This window comes from Lepus europaeus, chromosome 9 (genome assembly GCF_033115175.1).
Source record: "Lepus europaeus isolate LE1 chromosome 9, mLepTim1.pri, whole genome shotgun sequence".
In the NCBI taxonomy this organism is placed as follows: Eukaryota; Metazoa; Chordata; class Mammalia; order Lagomorpha; family Leporidae; genus Lepus; species Lepus europaeus.
The window spans coordinates 84,801,187-84,821,654 of NC_084835.1; the positions used below are offsets into that span (position 1 = coordinate 84,801,187).

Here is a 20,468-nt window from a genome sequence, read left to right on the forward strand (position 1 = left end):
AGTGAAGAGTGTTTTTCTAACCCCCTTGGGAATTAGATCCTGACGTCTATAAGTTGTTCCCATTTTATGGTTGTTGAATGTTTTGAAGAGGAGTTAGGAATTGGAAGATGTTTTGGAGTACTTTTAATTTCTTCTTTATAAGCAGCATATTTGACCTGGTAAATAAAATTCTTGGGCTTCCCAACAGTGTGATAAAACATAAAGGGAGTTCCAGTTTACTTGTAAGTATAAAATTGCTAAGGAACTGCCTTTGATTCCTTTCCATGCATCTGGTAGTTACATTCTACCTGAAGCCTCCATACCCAGGTTCTGAGCAGGCCGACTCCCCACCCTCCCTGGGGTCTGACCTGGAGGGTAAAGCGAGGACAGTAAACCCTGTGCTGACACTGCCCTGCCATCCTTCCCCCTGGCCCTGAAGTGGACATAACATTGGAGCCCCAGTCACTTAGAGGCTGTAGTTTAGTCTCTACACAGAGGCTCAATCTGGCAAACGTTATGTCCCTGGACCAGCAGACATCTCTGTCCGTTGGAAGGCTCAGGGCCTGTGTTTTGCTGCTGATCGGGAACAGAAAGTGCAAATGATAGCTGTAGTGGAAAGTCAGGCCTGGCCTACTTGCCCCCAGAAAGTACTGAATTGTGGTGAAGTGTTTAACAGCTTGTAGCCAGCGACGTGTTCCTGTTCTCAGTGTCCATCTCACATGAGGAGAGTATCTCGGGTTCCTGCTGGACGTTTTAGAACAGCGGCAAGATCTGTATGAATACTAGCATTCCCTCGAACGTGGTGAAATAACGCATAGGTAGCAAGAAGCCCAGGAGCTGGGTCTGGAGCCCCTGTGTGTTTCCTCCAGCAGAAAGAAGCAGGGCGGACTGTGTGCACAGGGACCCACGTGCCCTCACACAGCTCCTGTGCCCCAGGCAGCCGGCTGGCCGGGCTGCATCCAGCCCTGAGCCTCTCCGATCCTCTGGGAGAGCTGTCAGCAGCTGTCCCGAGCCGCGGCTCTGAGGGTCTGTGGCGTGGGTAATGCGCTGTCAGGTCGCGGGGTGGGAGTGACGCTGTGCTGCCGCGTCCCATTGAGAAGCCGTCTGTTCCGAGTGCTCCCATGGCCCTGCAGCTCTCTCACCCCGCTCCTTGTGCGTGATGCTGGCCCTGCTGCCTCTCTCGCCGCCTCCCTGTCCTCTCTGCCTGCCTCGTGTCAGCCCAGGATGCTGGGCGGGAAGACAGAGGTGCCTGTGCTGCAGCTGAGAGCATGAAGATGGATTGTGAAGAGCTGAGACACGCGCGAGTGGCGTGTTGGGATGCGCAGGAGTGGCTCTGTGGGGTCTTCGTTGTGGCCGTTCTGAGTTTTGGAGCATTTTAACTGTATTCCGGGACTTGAAGCATCGAAGACGCTGGTTTCTAGATAAGCAGGGCTTGCTGTCGGAGTCTTCTGGCACAGTGCACTTTTACTACAAGTCCGTGCAGTCCTACACGTCAGGAATTTGAGGAGGAGCCTGCTGGCTGGCTTTTGGTGATTAGTTAGGACATGCTTGAAATTAGTCCCATGCATTTCCACACAATTAATGTTCTCTTGCGCTTTCTTTTTAAAGTAGTTGAACTGTCATTAATTTACAGAGTCAAGCTTCTATAAGTGCATAAACATAAATTTAGACTTCAATGGGAGGCGAATTCATAGAAACCTAAAAGCATGAAACACTGTGCCCAAAGAGCTCTAGAACAGCCAGGAGAGGAGGACACGCAGAGGCATGTTGGGACCGAGAGAGAAAGAACTTTGCTTAGGAAATGGTGGTTTCTTAATCAGAGTCCGGAAAGGGACAGCGGAGCAAGGACCATGGCAGTCAAGGCCCAGTGACCAGAGAGATGCCCAAGGCAGCCTGTGTGAGGTGGGCAGGAGGGGTCCTGCGGAGACCAAGGGCACAGCCGCCAGGCTCTCTGCCTGGCAGACTTTTAGAAGGCTTCAACCACCTGGCGAGTCCACTTGTGGAGGAAGTCTGCAAGCCTGGACTTGTTAGGTCTTCTCGTTTGTTGAAGAAGTGCCTCGAGCTGTAAACATACAAAGCACAGGTCATGATGCCAACCCTTCCTCTTCTGCCCCCAACTTGGTATTGTTGAGAGAAACCCTCTGGAATTTGGCATTCCTGGTCAGGAGGCAGAGGAGCGATCGTGGGTCTCCAGTTACAAGGGTAGAAACCCACGACAGAACTCGTTCCTCTGTGTGATGAGGACGTAACCGTGAGAATGGAAGCCCAAGGCGCTGCTTGCCCTCAGTGAGAGAGGGGCGTGTCCTTGGCTTTGCGGTGATTTGTGCTGGCCTGGGCTGGAAATTGGAAGCTGAGATGGCCTGCTGCTCAGAGGTCAGGGTGATGGATTTGAAGGACGAGCCTCAGTGAGGACATGCCGGGCTGTCCTTCACACACCTGCAGTGCTGACCGGGCAGCGCCTCCTGTGTCAGATCGAGTGCTCTGCCACTGGGAAGCTTGTGTCCTGGATTAGAGGAACAGGAGAACAGATGTGTATAGAGCCAGCCTCTGTGTTTGCGACTTCTGCACCTGCGAATTCAACCAGCTGCAGATTGAGCATATTAAAGAAAAATTGCCTGCTCTATACACATAGGGACTTTTTGGGTCATCATTCTCTAAACCACACCATATAACAAGTGTTTGTGCAGTATTTGCACTGTATTAACTGTTGTAAGTAACCTAGGCATGATTTAGAGTGTCTGGAAAGATATACACAGGTAGCATGCAAATGCTTTGCCCTTTATATAAGGGGCTTGATCATCTGCAGGTTGTGGTATCCACAGGGGCTTCTAGAACCAGTCCCATGCTGACACTGGGGTGACTTGGCAGTTTCAGGAAAGGCTGTGAAGAGAAAAAAATGGACTTGTGACCATGGCCAAGGAGTTGCTAGGGGGGGCATTTTCCGTGAGGGATGATTCTCTGATCTGAGCATAAGAGAGGCCCGTGTGGGGATGGCAGAGTCAGGCAGATTCCAGACAGAGGGAACAGCCACTAGGCAGGCCCTGGATCATGAGTAAGCTTCGATGTGTGAGAAACACACAGTGACACAACTGGAGAGTGGATGGTTGCAGCAGGTTGGGCAGGAATGGGAGTGGCAGGAGAGGAGGCAGAGAGGCTGGCCAAAGCCAGGACACACAACCTGCAGGAGCAGCTTTTACCCCGGGTGTGATGGGGAGCAGTGGCCACTGTGGCTATGGTTTAGGGACTAGACTTTAGGGGTACCAGCTTGGGGCATAGGAGCTGCTGGTGGTCCTGGGTACAGAGGGAGATGGAGGGTCTTGAAGGACACTGCAGCAGCACTGGTGGGTGGACTCTGTGGGGAGGAGGTGAGAGACGCACGGGTGACTTCGCTAACCCCTCAGCAGGTGGCAGTGTCTCCTGAGGTGCAGGCTGTGGTGGGAACAGGCCGGGGGTAGCAGGTGCAATGAAGTGGACATGTATGAAAGGAAGGAGATTCGTCTTGGCCACACTGGGTTGGAAGTGCCTACGGGCGTTGGGGAGAGGTAGACTGCTGTGCCTGCTTCTTCATCAGGAAAGTGAGAGCTGTGACCGTTCCTACCTCACAATGTGGTAGCTGGGATAAAGTGAAGTAACCCATGAGGCAAAATTACTTCATTTGTCGAGAGACTTCCAGGAGGGGTTCAGACTAGTTCTGTTGCTTGCTGGCTGTGTGCTTCTGGCCTGGGTACACCGTGCTTTGCTTTCCTCATCTACACAATGGGGATAATGCTAACTCCTGCCTTCTGCAGAGAGGGATCGGGGAGGATCTAATGAATACAGGAGTCACGTAGTGGGGAAGAGAGTGAGGCCCAGCGAGCACTGGTGCACGGTGCTCGCAGGTGCTCCGGGCTGTGTCTGCCACCCTGTGACGCGTTCATCTTCTCTGCCCAGTTCCGCCTGGTGGTGAAGACGGCCCTCAAGCTGCTGCTGGTCTTCGTGGAGTACTCGGAGTCCAATGCGCCTCTCCTCATTCAGGCTGTCTCTGTGGTGGACACAAAAAGAGGTGAGTAGCTCCGCCCCATCGTCCGGGTAGGTGGAAATGCGGGATGTAGGGAGGTGTCTACCTTTCACAGGCTTGAAGCAGGATGAAGAGTCAGCGGAATTCCTTATGTGTGGATGTCCCACTGGAAGAAACAGTTTTTAGGATAACCAGTGTAAGGAGATGAGGGCTGGAATGTGGTTGACCATGAATTCAAGCCCTCTTGGGCTCTCCCAGGACAGGTCGGATGGGAGCTGGTCTATGTTCTCCACCTGGCCTCTGTCTCCAGCCAGTCCCCTCTCCTGTATTCCCTTGTCAGGGGTCGCCCTGCCTGCTTCCTCTCCTCTCCTCTCAGGTGCTTCCTTGATCCTGGCCCCAGGTATTCCCTGAAACTTCTTCCATCCTTCCTCCCATGCCCCCACCTTACTCCAAACCCTCCCCATCTCTCTTACCTGGTGTCCCTTGCCACCCTCAAGTGTCTTTGGAAGATTCTTCTGAAACACAAATCTGGTCATCACCTTCCCCACCTCAACCTACTAGTGACTCTCTAGTGCCTACAGCAGAAAGTCCAGACCCTTCTCTGTGCAGGCCCTGTGCACCTGCCACTCCCATCATCCACCAGTCTGTACCATCCATCCCTACCTTGGTCATGTGCTCTCAAAGCCCCCCTGTGTCCCTCCTGTCTGATGTGTTGCTGTCATTGCCATCTCTGTCTCCAAGGGGGCGTACCTTGCTCTAAGGCAGATCCCTGTGTCTCAGCTTGCTGTCCTAGCCCCACGAGGTAACCCAGAGCAGGCAGGTAGCCACAAGCACCTGGTAAAGAATGGGCTTTTGGTCTGGATTGGTGTGTAGCATGCTCTGTCCCCTGTAGTGAAACCTGAAACAAAAATGCTGTGTGTGTGTGTGGTGGTGGTGGTAGTGGTGGTGGGGTGTTTGTTCTCCTCCCTAGTAAGACCCAGGATTATTCAAGTTTGAAAATCCCTGATGTGATGTTCCTGTTGCATTTTAGAATATATTGGATTTCAGATTTTCACATTAGATTTGTTCAGTCACTGAAATCACCTGTGCCAATAGTTCCAAATTTGAAAACACCAAAGTCTGAAACACTTCTGATCCTAAGTATTTTGGATAAGGGACACTCAACCTATATCACCCTTGTCACAAGGACTCAAATAAGGGCAAACACTTGGTATCTTTTTTTTTCTCCTATGATGTTAACAGTTGAAAATTTGGAATAACCAGTATAAACATGTCGGTGTATTTCCTTGGAGTTAGGGGTGTGTGTGTGTGTGTGCATGTGTGTATGCGTGTGCGTGCATGTGCGCGTGCGTGCGTGTATGTGCATGTGTGTGTGTGTGCGCATGGACACTGATGTGCATTCACATCTGCAGAGGGGCAACAGTCAGGAGGAAATGAGGAGCCTCTGGTCCAAACCACTTGTGCACGATCAGCGGGTGTGTGTCTGGGTGTCTGGAAGGTAGGTCTCCAAACGGGGCACATGTCTGAGGCCACGTGTTACCATCTGGTGCCAGATGTGAAGACCCTCATGACCAAGAGCCCATGGTGTGGGCAGCTGAAAATCCTTCAGGATGCTGATTGACTCAGAAACCAGGTCTGGTTTGTCCAGCACCATTAGGTTAAAGGCTAAAGGTGGGAGTTTTGGAAAACAGTAAGGCAGCTTCATTCATTCCTCCTTGAAGGATCCATATTCTCCCCTCCACCTCACCCCCTCCCTAACTCTGGGGTTACTTTAGGACAGCTAATAGGCTCTTCCACATGCTGTCCTAAATAGCAGATAACCTATGGGCTGTGTTGGAAAGGGCAGCCGTCTCATGACTGGGGGTTCTCCTTTGGCTTAGCTGAGCTAGGAGCTCAGACGTGCCTTCCCTGACCTCACAGTTGGGGAAAGGGTGGAGGAATCATCCTGAGATGAACCCCATGTCAAGACCACATCCACAGCTCAGAGACTCTCCACCAAGACAAGGCACAGCCCATCTTTTACCAGTTAGCAAAACTTAAAGCAGCTAACGGATTATTTTCTCAGCCCCATGATTTTTGCCTGTAAATGTTCTTAAACCTTTTGCAAATGGCCGGTGCTGTGGCTCCCTAGGCTAATCCTCCTTCTGCGGCGCCGGCACACAGGTTCTAGTTCCGGTCGGGGCACTGGATTCTGTCCCGGTTGCTCCTCTTCCAGTCCAGCTCTCTGCTGTGGCCCAGGAGTGGCCCAGGAGTGCAGTGGAGGATGGCCCAAATGCTTGGGCCCTGCACCTGCATGGGAGACCAGGGGGAAGCACCTGGCTCCTGGCTTCAGATCGGCATGGTGCGCCGGCCATAGCAGCCATTTGGGGAGTGAACCAACGGAAGGAAGACCTTTCTCTGTCTGTCTCTCTCACTAACTCTGCCTGTCAAAAAAAACCCCAAAAACCTTTTGCAACTGCTTTCCTCTGTCTGCTGTTGAGAGGGAAAAATAAAGGCATAGTGCTATTGGGAGAACTCAGAAGTGGCTCATGCATTTCAGTGGTGTGTGTCTTTGTGGCTGTGTGTGGTCTTGGCTGTGATTTTGTAAAGCACACATATAACATCGTCTGATTTTACTGCTAGCGAGATTGCTCCAGAATTCTGTGATGGCTCTGAACATGTAAATAGGTCCTGGCATTCTGTAGGGAATGTTGTGAGGCCCAGGTGTGTTTCCACCCAGCAGCTTTAAGAGCAGCTTGTCAGGAGCCAGCACTGTGGTGCAGCTGGTGAAGCGACTGCCTGCAGTGCCGGCAGCCCATGTGGGCACTGGTTCAAGTCCTGGCTGCTGTACTTCTGATCCAGCTCTCTGCTATGGCCTGGGAAAGCAGTAGAAGATGGCCCAAGTCTTTCCTTGGGCCCCTGCACCAGTGTGAGAGACCTGGAAGAAGCTCCTGGCTTCGGATCAGTGCAGCTCCAGCCTTGTGGCCATCTAGGGAGTAAACCAGCGGATGGAAGACCTCTTTCTCTTTCTCTCTCTCTCTCTCCCTCTTTCTCTCTGTAACTCTGCCTTTCGAATCAATTAATTGAAAAAATCAGGGGCTCAAGCACTTGGGCCATCTTCTGCTTTCCCAGGTGCATTAGCAGGGAGCTGGATCAGAAGCAGAGCAGCCGGGGCTTATATCCGTGTTCCCATCTCGGATGCTGGCATCATAGGCGGTAGCTCAACCTGCTGCACCACAAGGCCCTCCCCTCACACAGCTTTTGAAGAACTTCCATTTTTCTTTTGAATGTCAGGTGCTGAGATAGGACATAATCCTTAAGCATATGTATCACAAATGATTAACATGAAACAAATCCAGTGGGCTTTTTTTTTTTTAAAGTTTATTTACTTGAAAGAGTTAGAAGGAGAGGCAGAGAGAGAGATTGAGCGATCGATCTTCTATCCGCTGGTTCACTCTCCAGTGGGCCACAACGGCTGGAGCTGTGCTGATGCAGAGCCAGGAGCTTCTTCCTGATCTCCCACATGGGTGCAGGGGCCTAAGGACTTGGGCCTTCCTCTACTGCTTTCCCAGGCCATAGCAGAGAGCTGAATCGGAAGTGGAGCACCGGGACTCGAACTGGTACCCGTATGGGATGCTGTCATTGTAGGCAGCAGCTTTACGCACTATGCCACAGCGCCAGCCCCCAGCCCCCTAGCTGTGCTTTCATGGGATCCCATCTCTCTGACTCCTGCTAGAGAATGTTCGTTCCTTGAAGAACATGCAAAGCATGGTGCTAGTTAGGGGGCAACACAACTCAAGCTGTGCTCCCACTGTTGGTCATGACCGAGTGCTCTGTGTTGAATGCATATATCCATGACATAGAAAGACGTGGAGCATGCCGGCTGCACTCCTGTTTGAGTGTTGGACCCACTCAGATACTCAGCACTGTGCAAAGCCTCTTATTTTCCCTTGGATTTAATGCAGAGGCAAGTAAGAGGGAGAAAGTGTGGAGCAATTTATTCTGTGTGTGTCTTATTCTGGCTTGAGAGAGAGAGACTCTGTGGTTTGGTGAGTGGAGCAGGCTGGGTGTCACCACCAACCACCACTATCGCAATTATAATAACTGACATTTGTGTGTCTGTCATGTAGCAGATATAATGCTAAGCATTTTTATATGTAGCTCATTTATTTGGCAACTATTTGAGCAAATGTGTGTGCTTGCAAATATCAGAAAAAAGAGGCTCTCGAGCCTATAAAACAATGCAGTGGGGAGGGGCGTGGAGTCGGAGAGAGATGTGATGATTAAATGAGGTACTGTCTTCTGGTGTACCCCATTAGTGTTAAGGTAAGCAGGCAAGCGCTTATCCAGTGACACCTCTGGTACTGTCACCCCAACTAACAGGTACACCGCCTGCACCTGCCTTCACTACTTGGGGACCCAGGTTCTTTCCTTGTTCCATAAGGGCGGGATCATATGGCTTATGGTTTCACTACAGGAACCCCTTGCCCCCAGCATGCAAACTCTGTCTCTCCTTTCCTTCTCCTTCTCCCTCCCCCAACCCTTCCCCACCTCCCTGTCCTTGTCCCTCTCTGGAGCTGGCAAAGGTGGAGAGGGAAGAGTGAGCTGGACCCTCTTATGAGCACGCTTCAGAAAGTTCATGGAATATGGAATTTAAGACTAAGTTCATTTTGGTGCCAAAGTTTTTGAGATCCATGCACGACTTCCTCACGGCACCCATTTTCCGTGACCTTTGCGAAGTGACCTTGCTGTTCTAAGCAGCTCCTAGGAAAGTGCCAAGTGCTGGTCCTTCAGCAGGTCCACTCCTGTCCCTGCCAGAGCTCTTAGCATGGGGCCCAGCTCTTCCTCTCCTTCAGCCTTCTAAGTAGTCACAGAACAAAGGAAGGTGGTTGTGCTCATTCCGCACAGCAATGCCGAAACATACACAGGTGTCCTGACTTAAAATCCTCTGGTGTTGTGAGACTCAGCTCACAGCTGAAGCACGCATTTTTCAGTTCCGTTCAGCCCGTGTGTGTTTTTATTATAGAGGATTAGATGGTACACACGTGTGTGTGCATCTGTGTGTGTGGGGGGGGGCATGCATGCTGTCTGGCCCCTGCCTTCTCTCTGGGCTGCCTGCCTCTGCTTTTTGGCCTTTCCTTGCCCAGAACCCATTGAGCATCTTCGCTCCAAAGTCAGCAACCAGGAAGCAGTTTGGGATCCGCCAGCACCACTGGCAGTTCTTCAGTTGAATGCCTTCCCCCTCTTAACCATTTGTGGTAACTCATTAGAATGCATGTTCTGTGCTGAGGTTTGGTGTCAAGTGTGAATGATAGAAGCTGCCCCTGGTACAAGCACCAACAGAAGCACCCAGAGCTCTTAAAGGGCACCTGGACGGTGAGGTCTAAGTCCTTGTGACCACATGGGCTGTCTTGAGGACAAGAAGGGTTGCTTTGCTGGGGTTTGAAGAACAATTGCACTGTCCTTCAATGTAGTTTGATGATAAAAATCAGCAAGAAAATAATGTGACCAGGCAAAGAGGTGTGTCTTCGTAAGGAGTGTTAGAAAAGGGTCGTAGATGGTTGCTCGGTTCTGACGGGCTGGGCTGCTGACCAAGGACTTCCTGGAGCATTCTTAATGCGTTGCCTACTAGGGAGTGTTCTTGATGAGAAGTGTGCTCAAGTCTACCCTGTGGATAATGTCACGTTTGGAGATTTTATGAGTGGAAGACACTGCCCTTACTGGGCGATCAGTCCTTAAACCAGCATGTGAGTTAGATAAGGAGTGTTGTCAAATTGCTGTTTTTGCTTCACTCACAGGTGTCAAACCCTGGACAAATATCATGGAAATCCTGGAGGAGAAGGATGGAGTTGACACAGAGCTGCTGGTTTATGCAATGACTTTAGTGAACAAGGTTGGTTAATGTGTGTTAGGGGTTGAATTGTGTCACCCCGAAGGATGTATTCCACTCTTAACCCGTGGTACCTGTGAACGTGACCTTATTTGGAAATAGTATCTTCTTTCCAATTAAGATAAATGAAGTTGTTGAAGGGAAGGCTCTGAGTATGAATTCAGAAGAGAGAAGATGGGGCCAGTGTTGGTGGTTCAGCAGGTGGAGCCACCACTTGGGATGCTGGCATCCCACATCAGAGTGCCAGTTCTAGCCCTGGCTGCTCCACTTCTGATGCAGCTCCCTGCTAATGTACCTGGGAAAGCAGTGGATGATGACCCAAGTACTCGGGTCCCTGCCATCCATATGGGAGACATGGATGGAGTTCTAGGCTCCTGGATTCAGCCTGGCCCAGCCCTGGCTGTTGTGGTCATGGGGAGTAAAGCAGCAAATGAAGATTCATTCTCTCTCTCTCTCTCTCCTTCCCTCCCTTCCTCCCTCCCGCCCTTCCTCTTTCTCCCTCTTTCTCCCTCTTTGTCACTCTGCCTTTTAAATAAATGAGTAAATTTTTCAAAGTTGGGGAGAAGACAGATAGCGAGGGAGATGATGTGAACACATACGCACAAGGAGGGCAGTCTGGGATGCTGGCGGTGGAGACTGGAATGAGTTGTCTACAGGAACACCAAGGATTGCCAGCAGCTGCTAGGGTGAGGCATGGAGCCATCATCCCAGAGAGCCTTCAGAGAGAGCAAGGTGCTGCCAACTCCTTCGTATCAGACTTACAATCTCCCCACTGTGGGCCTGTGCATTTCTGTGTCTTTAAGCCACGGTGTGTGTAGGACTGAGTTACAGCAGCTGTGGGGAGCTAAGAGAACGTGAAAATCTTTAGATTGCCCTGAGAGCCACGCTGTGTGGACTGCCATCGTGGCATCTGGAACCACAGCTGCAGCCAGCGTCTCCATGGGAGCAATCACTTACGTCACACAAAGGCTATGTGTGCACGCAGGTGCGCACCACGGCTGGTGCCTGGGGGTGTCTGCGTGCTTTCATGCTTGGCCTTTTCTGTGAAACTTCCAGGAAGGTGTGAGTTTTATGTCCACTTCTTCCCATCAAGATGTCATCATCTTGAAACCACTCTTCCTTAAAGACATAAATGAGCAAGCTTTAAGGAAAAACTATTGTTCACAAGCCAAGACGTGAGGTGTTCCTGTTCTACTACATGCTGCATTCTGACTGCTGAGCTGGACTAAGGCTCCTGGGAGATGGGCCCATTCTCCTTATCTGATGGTGACTCTCCTTTGGTGCTTCCATTCCATCATGTCCCTCTGGTCACTACCCGTGGGGCAGTAGCCATCCTCAATGCCTATCCCCAGACGTGGCTCTGTGGTGATGGCTCCCATATTGACCTGGTTCAGGCCTTGTCTTGAGACTGGAGTGCCCTCATTCAGGTTTTCTTGTCTTAGAGCACAGGCCCCACATCAGCCACCCTTCCCTATACCCCCCAGGCTGCCGGGCGTGAGCCTTAGGGACCACCTGCAATGGTGGTGGAGGCTTCGGGAAGACCCAGAATCCCTTCCTGAAACAGAATTGGAGAAGCATTTCCCCTGGCAACCTGGAAGCACATTTGTAGAAAGCAGTAGAATTCTCAGGGACAATTTCTCCTGTTAGATGGTAAAATGTAAATGCTTCCAGGACTGAGACAGTGGGATCTGGCTCGCTCTTCAGCAGAGAGATGCCTGGAGCAGAATGCCCAAGCACAGACCTCATACACACCACTTGTCCACAGTTGACGGCCATGGGACAGGTGTTCTTCACTGATGACAAGGGAGGAATAACCAAGAGTTTGCTTGGACCTTTTGCACAGTACTATCTAGATAGGGGTGGATATTTTGGTGCAGCAGGTTAAGCCACTGTTTGGGACGTCTGCCTCCCATATTGGAGTGCCAGTTTCAGTCCTGGCTGCTTTAATTCTTTTTAAAAATTATTTTAAAGATTTATTTTATTTGAAACAGAGTTAAGAGAATTTTATTTGAAATCCAGAGAGAAATAGAGATCTTCCAACTGTTGGTTCACCTCCCAAATGACTGCAACAGCTATGGTTTGGCTAAACCCAATCCAGGAGCTTCACCTGGGTCTCCCATGTGGGCGTAGGGGCCCAACGACTTGAGCTACCCTTCACTGCTTTCCCTGGACACATTAGCAGGGCTCAGGGTTGGAAGTGGATCGGTTGAGACTCAAACTGGTGCCCATATGGGATGCTGGCACTGCAAGCAGTGTCTTATGTGCTATGCCACAAGGCCAGCCCCACTATACTTCTGATCCACATTGGTGCTAATGTGCCCCCTGGGAGGAAGCAGATGATAGATTAAATCCTTGGGTCCCTGACACCCGTTTGGGAGACCTGAATGGAATTGCAGTCTCCTGGCTTCAGTCTGGCCCAGCCATATCTGTTGCAGCCACTTGGAGAGTGAACCAGTAGGTGGAAGATTCTCACTCCCTCTCCCTCTCCTTCCTCCCTCTTCTACTTCTCTCTCTCCTCCCTTTCCTCTCATCCCTCTCCTTTTCCCTCTCACTCCCTCTTCATCACTTTGCCTTTAAAATAAGTAAATAAATAAATCTTAAAAAATATAAATCCCAGGCAGATTCAAGACTCGAATGTAACAAATCAAACTGTAGGAAAAAAAAAAAACCCATAGAAATAAAGAATTGGTCTCTGATTGGTAAAGTGTGTCTTAATAATAGAATCTGAGGGGCCGGCGCTGTGGCTCACTTGGCTAATCCTCCACCTGCAGCGCCGGCGTCCTGTATGGGTGCCGGTTCTAGTCCGGGTTGCTCCTCTTCCAGTCCAGCTCTCTGCTGTGGCCCGGGAAGGCAGTAAAGGATGGCCCAAGTACTTGGGCTCTTGCACCCGCATGAGAGACCAGGAGAAAGCACCTGGCCCCTGGCTTTGCATTGGTTTAGCTCTGGCCGTAGTGGCCATTTGGGGGGGGGGGTGAACCAATGGAAGGAAGACCTTTCTCTCTGTCTCTCTCACTGTCTAACTCTGTCAAATAAAAAAAAAATCTGAAAAAGAACTCAGAGCAAAAGATTTAAATGTTTCACTCCATAAAATTATAAAATGCAGACCACAAATTATAGCTAAAAACAGGTGACAAACTGGAAAATTGTTTGCAAAAAAAAAAAAAAAAAAACAGGGCAGTGAATATTATCCTAAATATGCTAAGAACTCAGTAGAAAATTAATGAATTAATGACATTAAACCAACAAAGAACAAAAGAAATACATAGTACAACAAACAGGACATTTCCTCCAGGTCACGATGGCAGTGACTGTGTTTTGTAAAATATCGTTTGTGGATGAGCACGTGGAAAACTCGCGCCCGGCCCTGGTAGGAAATGGGCATCACTTTTGGAAGAATGATGCTAAGAATTCTACTTTTATTATCAAATTCCTGTGAATTCATTTTGCTATTTGGGACAGTTTTTTCTGTTGGATTTTTAAGATTAATTTCATCTACTTCATGTCCTTTGCAAGACACTGATGTTGCAAAACATGGGATTCAGCCAGAAGTGAGTCCTCACCCTGGCTGGTGTTATTGGTCAGTGAAGACCCAGTGGCACTATGGCCAGACCCTGGCGAGGACCCAGCATGCATCACCCTCTCCTGGGCCTCCTGTGCGTTTAACGTCCTAGAATTCCTTGTTCTCTTCCAGCCGCGCTCTCTCATCCATGTTAGTTCTGGCCCAGCAGAAGTCCCGGAAGGTCCTGGGGGACATTCCTTCCCCTGTCATCTTCCCCTCCCAGAGGTCAGCCTACCGCGGGCCCTCACCCAGGGTTTGTTTTGTTTTGTGGAAGTGGAGTAGTGTTGATTGCCCTGGTGAGCACAACACTCTGACAGACCAAACAAAATAACAAGCAGTAATGTTAACACAGGCTTGGGAAAAAAAATCCAGGCTTTGAAATCTGGGAAATTATATTGCAAGTTGGGTGGTTTCTATCTAGTATCGATTTCAACAAAATAGAAGACGGTTTAATGACATGAAATTAAAACGTTGACATTTGCAGGACAAACAAAGCAAGGGCACGGAATTCCAGCCTGCTTACCTTCTGAGATCAGAGTCCGTTCTCTTGAGAACCAGGGATGTTAAAAGAGTGGTTTCTGACATGCAGACTCCTTTGTGTCTCCCCTCCCAGCCCCAATTCCTTGTCTACAGGAGATCCGTAGATCTTAACTGTTTTTTACCCTACAGGCTCAAGTTGTAATGCTGTGTCTTGACCCAGCTGGATCCAGTGATTATCTTAGAGGGGCTTAGGTATCAGTCACCTTGTAAAGTAGGATGAGTTAGATGGTGGGAGTGAGTAGCAAGGACCCAGGGACCACTGGGGAGAGGAACTGCTTCATTAGGGCCTGGGATGGGATCACACTGTGTATTGGCCTTTGTTTTTATTTTTACTATGATGTATTTTTTCAAAATTTTTTATTTCAGTTTTTACTTTGAATGGCAGGCAGATAGATCATCCACCCACTGGTACCCCTGGTACTCCCCAGGGGTAGGCCAGGCTGAAGCTAGGAGCCTAGAGCTCCATCTGAGTCTCCCATGTGGGTGACAGGGACCCAGGTACTGGGGTCATCACCTGCTGCCTCTCATGGTGCACATTAACAGGAACCTGGATTTAGAAGCAAAGTAGCTGGGACTTGAACCAGGCATTCAGTAAGGGATGTGGACAACCCGAGTGGCATCTTAACCACTGTGCCAAATGCTGCCCTTACAATTGGGTTTTAATTATCCTACAGGTAAGTGAACTTTGTTCTTTCAGTGGTAGTTACATGTGTTGAACACACATACGGGATGAGGATCCTGTTCACGAAGAGGTTGCCGACTAGTTCCTCCTTCCTCAAGATCTCCCTCATGTCACTCAGTTTTAGTGATGTCCTAGCCTCCTGTCCGTAACCTTCAGTAACCACTGACTGGTTCTCTTCTCACTGTAATTCTTTTGAAGGCTGTCCAATGGATTCATAGAGTGGAGCATTCTAGAGATGCACCACAATTTGTCCGTTCTCCTTTGGAAGGAGATTTGGACATGTAGACTCTGGGTTTCCATAAATAACACTGCTGTGAACATTTTGCCAAGTTGGTTTTATCCTACAGGAAAGGTTTGATGCGATCAGGGAAAAAAAAAAAAACACACACACAAGAAGGATGCTGTGTTTGCATTTTGTTCCCTGAATTCATGCAGGAGTTGAGTCCCCAAAGTCTTCATAGTGCGGAGAGTGGTGTCTAGAGGCAAGGCTCTTGGAAGTGATTGGCTTGGCTCAGATCATTAGGGCGGAGCCCCCATGATAGACTCCCAGTGGCTATATAACGGGGGGGGGGGGGGGGGGAGAGGGAGAGAAGAAGGAAGGAAGAGAGGGAGAGAAATCAGATGGTCATAGACCGACCCATGCCTTCCCACCGTGATGTGATGCAGCCCACGGGGCCTCCCCAGAGCTTGTGCCGTGCTGTTAGATCTTGTATCTCCAGAACTGTGAGCTGTAATCCATGTGTAAAGTGGCCTGTCTCAGATAGTGAACAGCTGACTAACAGGAAGGGGACAAAGTCCCTTAGGATAGAGTTCCCCCTTTGAGAGCTGCCTGTAGACATTTGTCACAGGCCTTGGCCAGACAGAGGTTGAGGGAAGGGCAGGGTGGCCGCAGGTGTCTGGCAGCTGTGTGGCAGCATCTCTGATGTCTGAGGGTGAAGGCATTGAGAAATGTTGGCCTCTTAGACTTTTGTGGCATAGCTGCTGCCATTGCCAAAAGCAGGCAACTTAGAGGCAGGGGTGGCAGGCAGACCTGAGAAGAGAGGACGGAGACAGGTGGGCACGGGCATAAACCTGCAGAGCATATTACAGAATCAGTCAGAAGTAGGCAGCCCTGTGTTTCCAGCGCCTGGAGCCCTCCCTCCTTCCCAGGTGGACAAAGGCACAGCGTGTGTGGTGGGAGACCTCCTCGCCCCGCAGCTGTGAGTGAAAGGTGCTGGTGTGCAGGCTTGGCTCAAGCCCACATTCTCACTGCAGAAGAGACCAAAGGATAAGAACCCCGGTTCCAGGCCTATTATGGAGCAAGGATGCCCAAGTCTGTTTAGCTCTGTTGATCTAATTTTCTAATTAGTGAGTAGTGGTCCCCTTCCCTTTTGTGGTTGAACTTGCTAAGGAATTGGGGATTAGATCTCTCAACACTTGAGGTTTGCTCTCAGCAGGGAGAAAGGGGAAGAGATGGAGAGGAACAGAGACCCCCAGAGGTCTCTCTGTGTTGCATGTTGGTCCCCAGTCCTTAGAGAGAAAGTGTTGATGATGATGATTCTTTTTTGTTAAAGATTTATTTACTTGAGAGGCAGAGAGTAAGGTCTTTCATTCGCTGGTTCACTCCCCAAATTGCTGCAACAGCCGGAGCTGGGCTGATCCAAAGCCAGGAGCCAGGAGCTTCTTCCTGGTCTTCCGAAAGGGTGCAGAGACCCAAGCACTTGGGCCATCTTCCACTGCTTCCCCAGGCTATAAGCAGAGAGCTGGATCAGAAGAGGAGCAGCTGGTACACAAATTGGCACTCATACGGGATACCAGTGCCACAGGGGAGGCTCAGCCTACTATACCACAGCCCCAAGAAAGTTTTAATTCTCATGCTAATTATCAGCTTGTCCACATTCCCTGACTTGTGCATCACACAGGGTCAACACAGCTGAGGCATATCCGGTTGTTGGTGCTGTCTAGTTAGAGAATTGGCATTTGCCTCCCTCATTTTTTCACAAGCTGGAGAATTCTCACTAAAACCAAAGGTGAACTGGTTGTGCTGATGAGATTCTGTGAACAGGTGCCCAAGTTCGCTATTGGTGCTGGAAGCAGAGGCCAGCTCCATTGACCGGAGGCCTGGTAATGCAGTGTTGGTGCCTCGCCAGATGCCGGCAGACTTGCATGTGCTTCTACACGTGGCCGTGTAAGCCTGGGTACCTGTTGAGTACAGCTTCTGAGTCACGACTTCCTGTTTTGTGTGTGTATTAAGATCCTTGAGTGATTATGCTGCCACATCAATTACTTTCCATTAGTTTCTAATAAGAGCAGCATGCATTTCTTCCTTTTAGCTTAGCATGCAAAGGAAAGAGACATTCCTTGGATTATGAGTAGAGGTGTTCTTTCCAGGTTGATAAGCACAAGGCAGAAGTGTTGGAGAATTCGGTGACATAAAATGATCCTTACAAACATGGTGGTCTTAGTTCTCCTGGGGCAAGGTGTCTCAAGTAATGTTTGGATAAATGTAGTGTTCTTAGAAATACAAAGGCGGGGGAATGAACAAGGCGTAATGACCAGTGTTTCTAATTCCAGGCCAGGATAATGGCAACTCTGAAACTAGAGTTTGACCCCAGTATCTTCAGTCATTTCCAGTTGTCTCTGGCAAATTGCTTCTCTTCCCGGGTCTTCATGTCCCTCACTCATAAAACAAGAGGTCTGAGACGCCTTCCTTCCTTTTTCAAGAGAGGCACAATGGAAAAGGGAAGCCAGTGTTCTCATCCTGGGGTTATTTTATCCTCTGCTTGCTGCTTTGAAATTGCTGATGTTTCCCCCACACAGGCTGGGAGGAAACCCTACTGAATCTCAATGGGAAGAAATCATTAGTTGCTAGTATTCCACGGTTGTTAATACACTGATTGCAATGGGAGTTTTTCCGATCATTATGCTTCTTAGTGGTCCACTGCAGCATAATACATCAGCCCACAGTTTGCGGCACAAAACAACGTTCGTTTGTCATCCTGCAGTTCCCATGGGGCGGGAATCCAGGGACAGGTTAGCTGGGCTCTGTTCAGTCTCACCAGCCTGCAGTCAAGGTGTCAGCTGGAGCTGTGGCCCTGTCTGAGGCCTGGGGGTCCTCTTCCAGGTCTGTGTGGTTGTTGGCAGGATTCATTTCCTGGCAGCTGTAGAACTCATGTTCTCTGGAGCCAACAGGATGCTTGCTTTCTGGTCTGTGAGCTTAGGGAAGACCCAAGTCCCCCTTTAAAGGGCTCACTCCATGGGGCCGTCTTCTCCTGATGAACTCAAAATGGACTGTTGGGAACCTGAAATCTACCTGCAGAATGCCTTCCCCTGTGCCCTGCGACCTAACCTCATCGTGGGAGGGTCATCTCACCTGTAGGTGAGACCCCCTCACGGAGGGGAGGGGACAGCTCCTGTACCCTGGGGTCCATCCTGCCTACCGTACTGAAGAGGTGACTTTGTCCCATATTGTAGGGCCCCTGCTACCACGTGAACATGCCTGGAGACAGTCTCCTCGGATGATTCTGTATCTGGTTCTCCTCCCCCTCCAGACGCTGTCAGGATTGCCAGACCAAGATGCCTTCTACGACGTGGTGGACTGCCTGGAGGAGCTGGGCATCGCAGCCGTGTCCCAGAGGCACTTAAGCAAGAAAGGGACCGACTTGGACTTGGCGGAGCAGTTTAACATCTATGAGGTAACAGAACACGCCTGTGGACAGTGTGCAGAGTAGCCTGGGGCCCTGAGAGTGGTAAAGGAACCCTAGCATCACCAAGGGCTTGCTAGAAATGCAGGTTCCCAGACCCCACCACCCCAGGCCTGCTGCATCGGCATCTCAGGGGGCAACAAGCCTTCCAGCGACGCTACTGCTTGTTCCCCTTGGACGTAGGCGATGCTTGGTCACTGTTCAACTTTAAAGATGCTGCATTCTCTCAGCAGCAGCATGGTTCGGGGTGAGAGGGGAGAGAGGACAGAGGCCACATTTCTTCTCCCCGATGACCAAGGAACTTCAGACAGGGTCAGCTGCATTATCTGTAGCACCCAATGCAAACTGGAAACTGCAGGGCCATTTGTGGAAAAAGCCAGAAAAAAATGCATTGATGATACAAAGTGACTTTTTACTTTCTTCTGTGGCCTCTCTCATCTTGTTTTGGAGGTTTTATTCACTATTTATTTAATGAGGTAAGAAAAGGCAAATTAAAATTGAGAATTATTACTATGACTTTGCTGTTTATCTTGTGTAGGATCAATTAAAAATGCAAGTAGAGGAGTATTTAGCTTCTACCTAGAATTGACAAAATTCCTCAGTTCTTCTACATGCATATGTATGGTGTTCTTACCAGTACACCGGGAAGACTGTACAGAAGAGACCCAACTGGTGCTTTTTAGCCTGAATGCAACCTGTGTCTTCACATGTGTACATTGTATGAATGAGCTCTCTGCCTTCGACTTGCTGATGAGTAAGAAAGGGCGAGAAGGGAAAGGGGGTGGGGGCTGGCCTGTCTTTTCATTATGTCATCATCTTAGTGAAAGTGGTTGCCTGTTAGGGAAAGGGAGAGGGCTAGGACAGGATATGATATGGTTCCTTGGGTTGTCATCCTGCTGCATTCAAATCTGGTTCCAGTGGAAGCCGAACTCTCAGTGCTGTCCGTGCCCTTGCTTCCTCAGTTGTGGTTGTGAACACGTTTACCCTGTACTTATTTTGAATTTCTCTAAACTCCCACATGTCGTGGATCTACCAGAATTCTGTGCTCATGAGGGACAGCCAATGTCAGATCTGTACGTTGCACCTGCAGAGTGCCACGTTGTGCCTGGCCTTCTCAGAGCCTGTTGCCAGGATTCACCTCTGTTGTGGCATGGTTGCTACCATATTCCTTTCTGTGATTATGATTCTGTTGCATGGATACACCACGTTTTGTGTGTCACCAACTGATGGATATTTTTCTCACCTCTTGGCATTATGATTATTGTTGCTCTGAATAGTTGTGTACATGTCTGTGTGTGTATCTGTGTTTTCAGGGTGAGTTCACCTAGAAGTGAACTTGCTGGTTGCTTGGTCACTCCATCTGTAACTATCTCAGGATGTGCTGGGCTGCTCTCCAAAGTGGTGGTACCCTTTCGCATCCCTACCAGCAGTTTATGAAGCTCAAATTTCTGCACACCCTCAATAGACTCACTATCTTTTTTATTTTAGCCACTCTGCTTGGTGTAAAGTAATATCTTATTGTAGCTTTCATTTGCATTTCCTTGATGATTAATGATGTTGGGCATCTTTTCAGGTACTTAATGGCTGTTTGTATATTTTCTGTGGATAAATGTCTGTGCACATTTTTACCTGTTTAATTGGTTTGTTTTTCTTTTATTGATGTAAGAACTTTTTTTAAAAAAAAATATTTATTTGAAAGGCAGAGATAGAAGGAGAGAGAGAGAGATCTTCCAAAACGGCTGGAGATGGGCCAGTCAGAAGTGAGGAACCTCTTCTAGGTCTCCCACGTGGGTGCAGGGGCCCAAGCACATGGGCCATCTCCCACTGTATTACCAGGGAGCCAGATTGGAAGTGGAGCAGTCAGGACTCGAATTGATGCCCACATGGAATGCCGGCACGCAAGACAATGGCTTAACTTTCTATGCCACAGCACTGGCCCCAAGAACTCATCATATATTCTAGATATTAGATCCTTATCAGACAAATAGTTTGTAAACATTTTCTCCCATTCTGTGTGTTTCACTGTTCTATTTCTGGTGGAATGGATCAGTCATAATTATAGTGAATGTTTTTTCTTTTCTCCCCCTCCATGAAAATAATATGTACTAATTGAAGAAACTTGGAAAACATCAAAAAGTATTTTTATGTACAAAAGTACA

General features: G+C 49.3%; 1 protein-coding gene across 5 annotated transcripts in view; it reads left to right on the forward strand.

Moving 5' to 3' along the window:
- Nucleotides 1-20,468, forward strand: part of FHOD3 (formin homology 2 domain containing 3) — a 484,314-nt gene that overhangs the window by 293,421 nt on the left and 170,425 nt on the right. For all 5 annotated transcript variants that reach the window (XM_062201570.1, XM_062201571.1, XM_062201573.1 and 2 more), the window contains 3 exons: nucleotides 3,910-4,021; nucleotides 9,754-9,848; nucleotides 18,157-18,300. In XM_062201570.1, coding sequence (XP_062057554.1) covers nucleotides 3,910-4,021; nucleotides 9,754-9,848; nucleotides 18,157-18,300 — 351 coding nt within the window. The remainder of the gene's footprint in view (nucleotides 1-3,909; nucleotides 4,022-9,753; nucleotides 9,849-18,156; nucleotides 18,301-20,468) is intronic.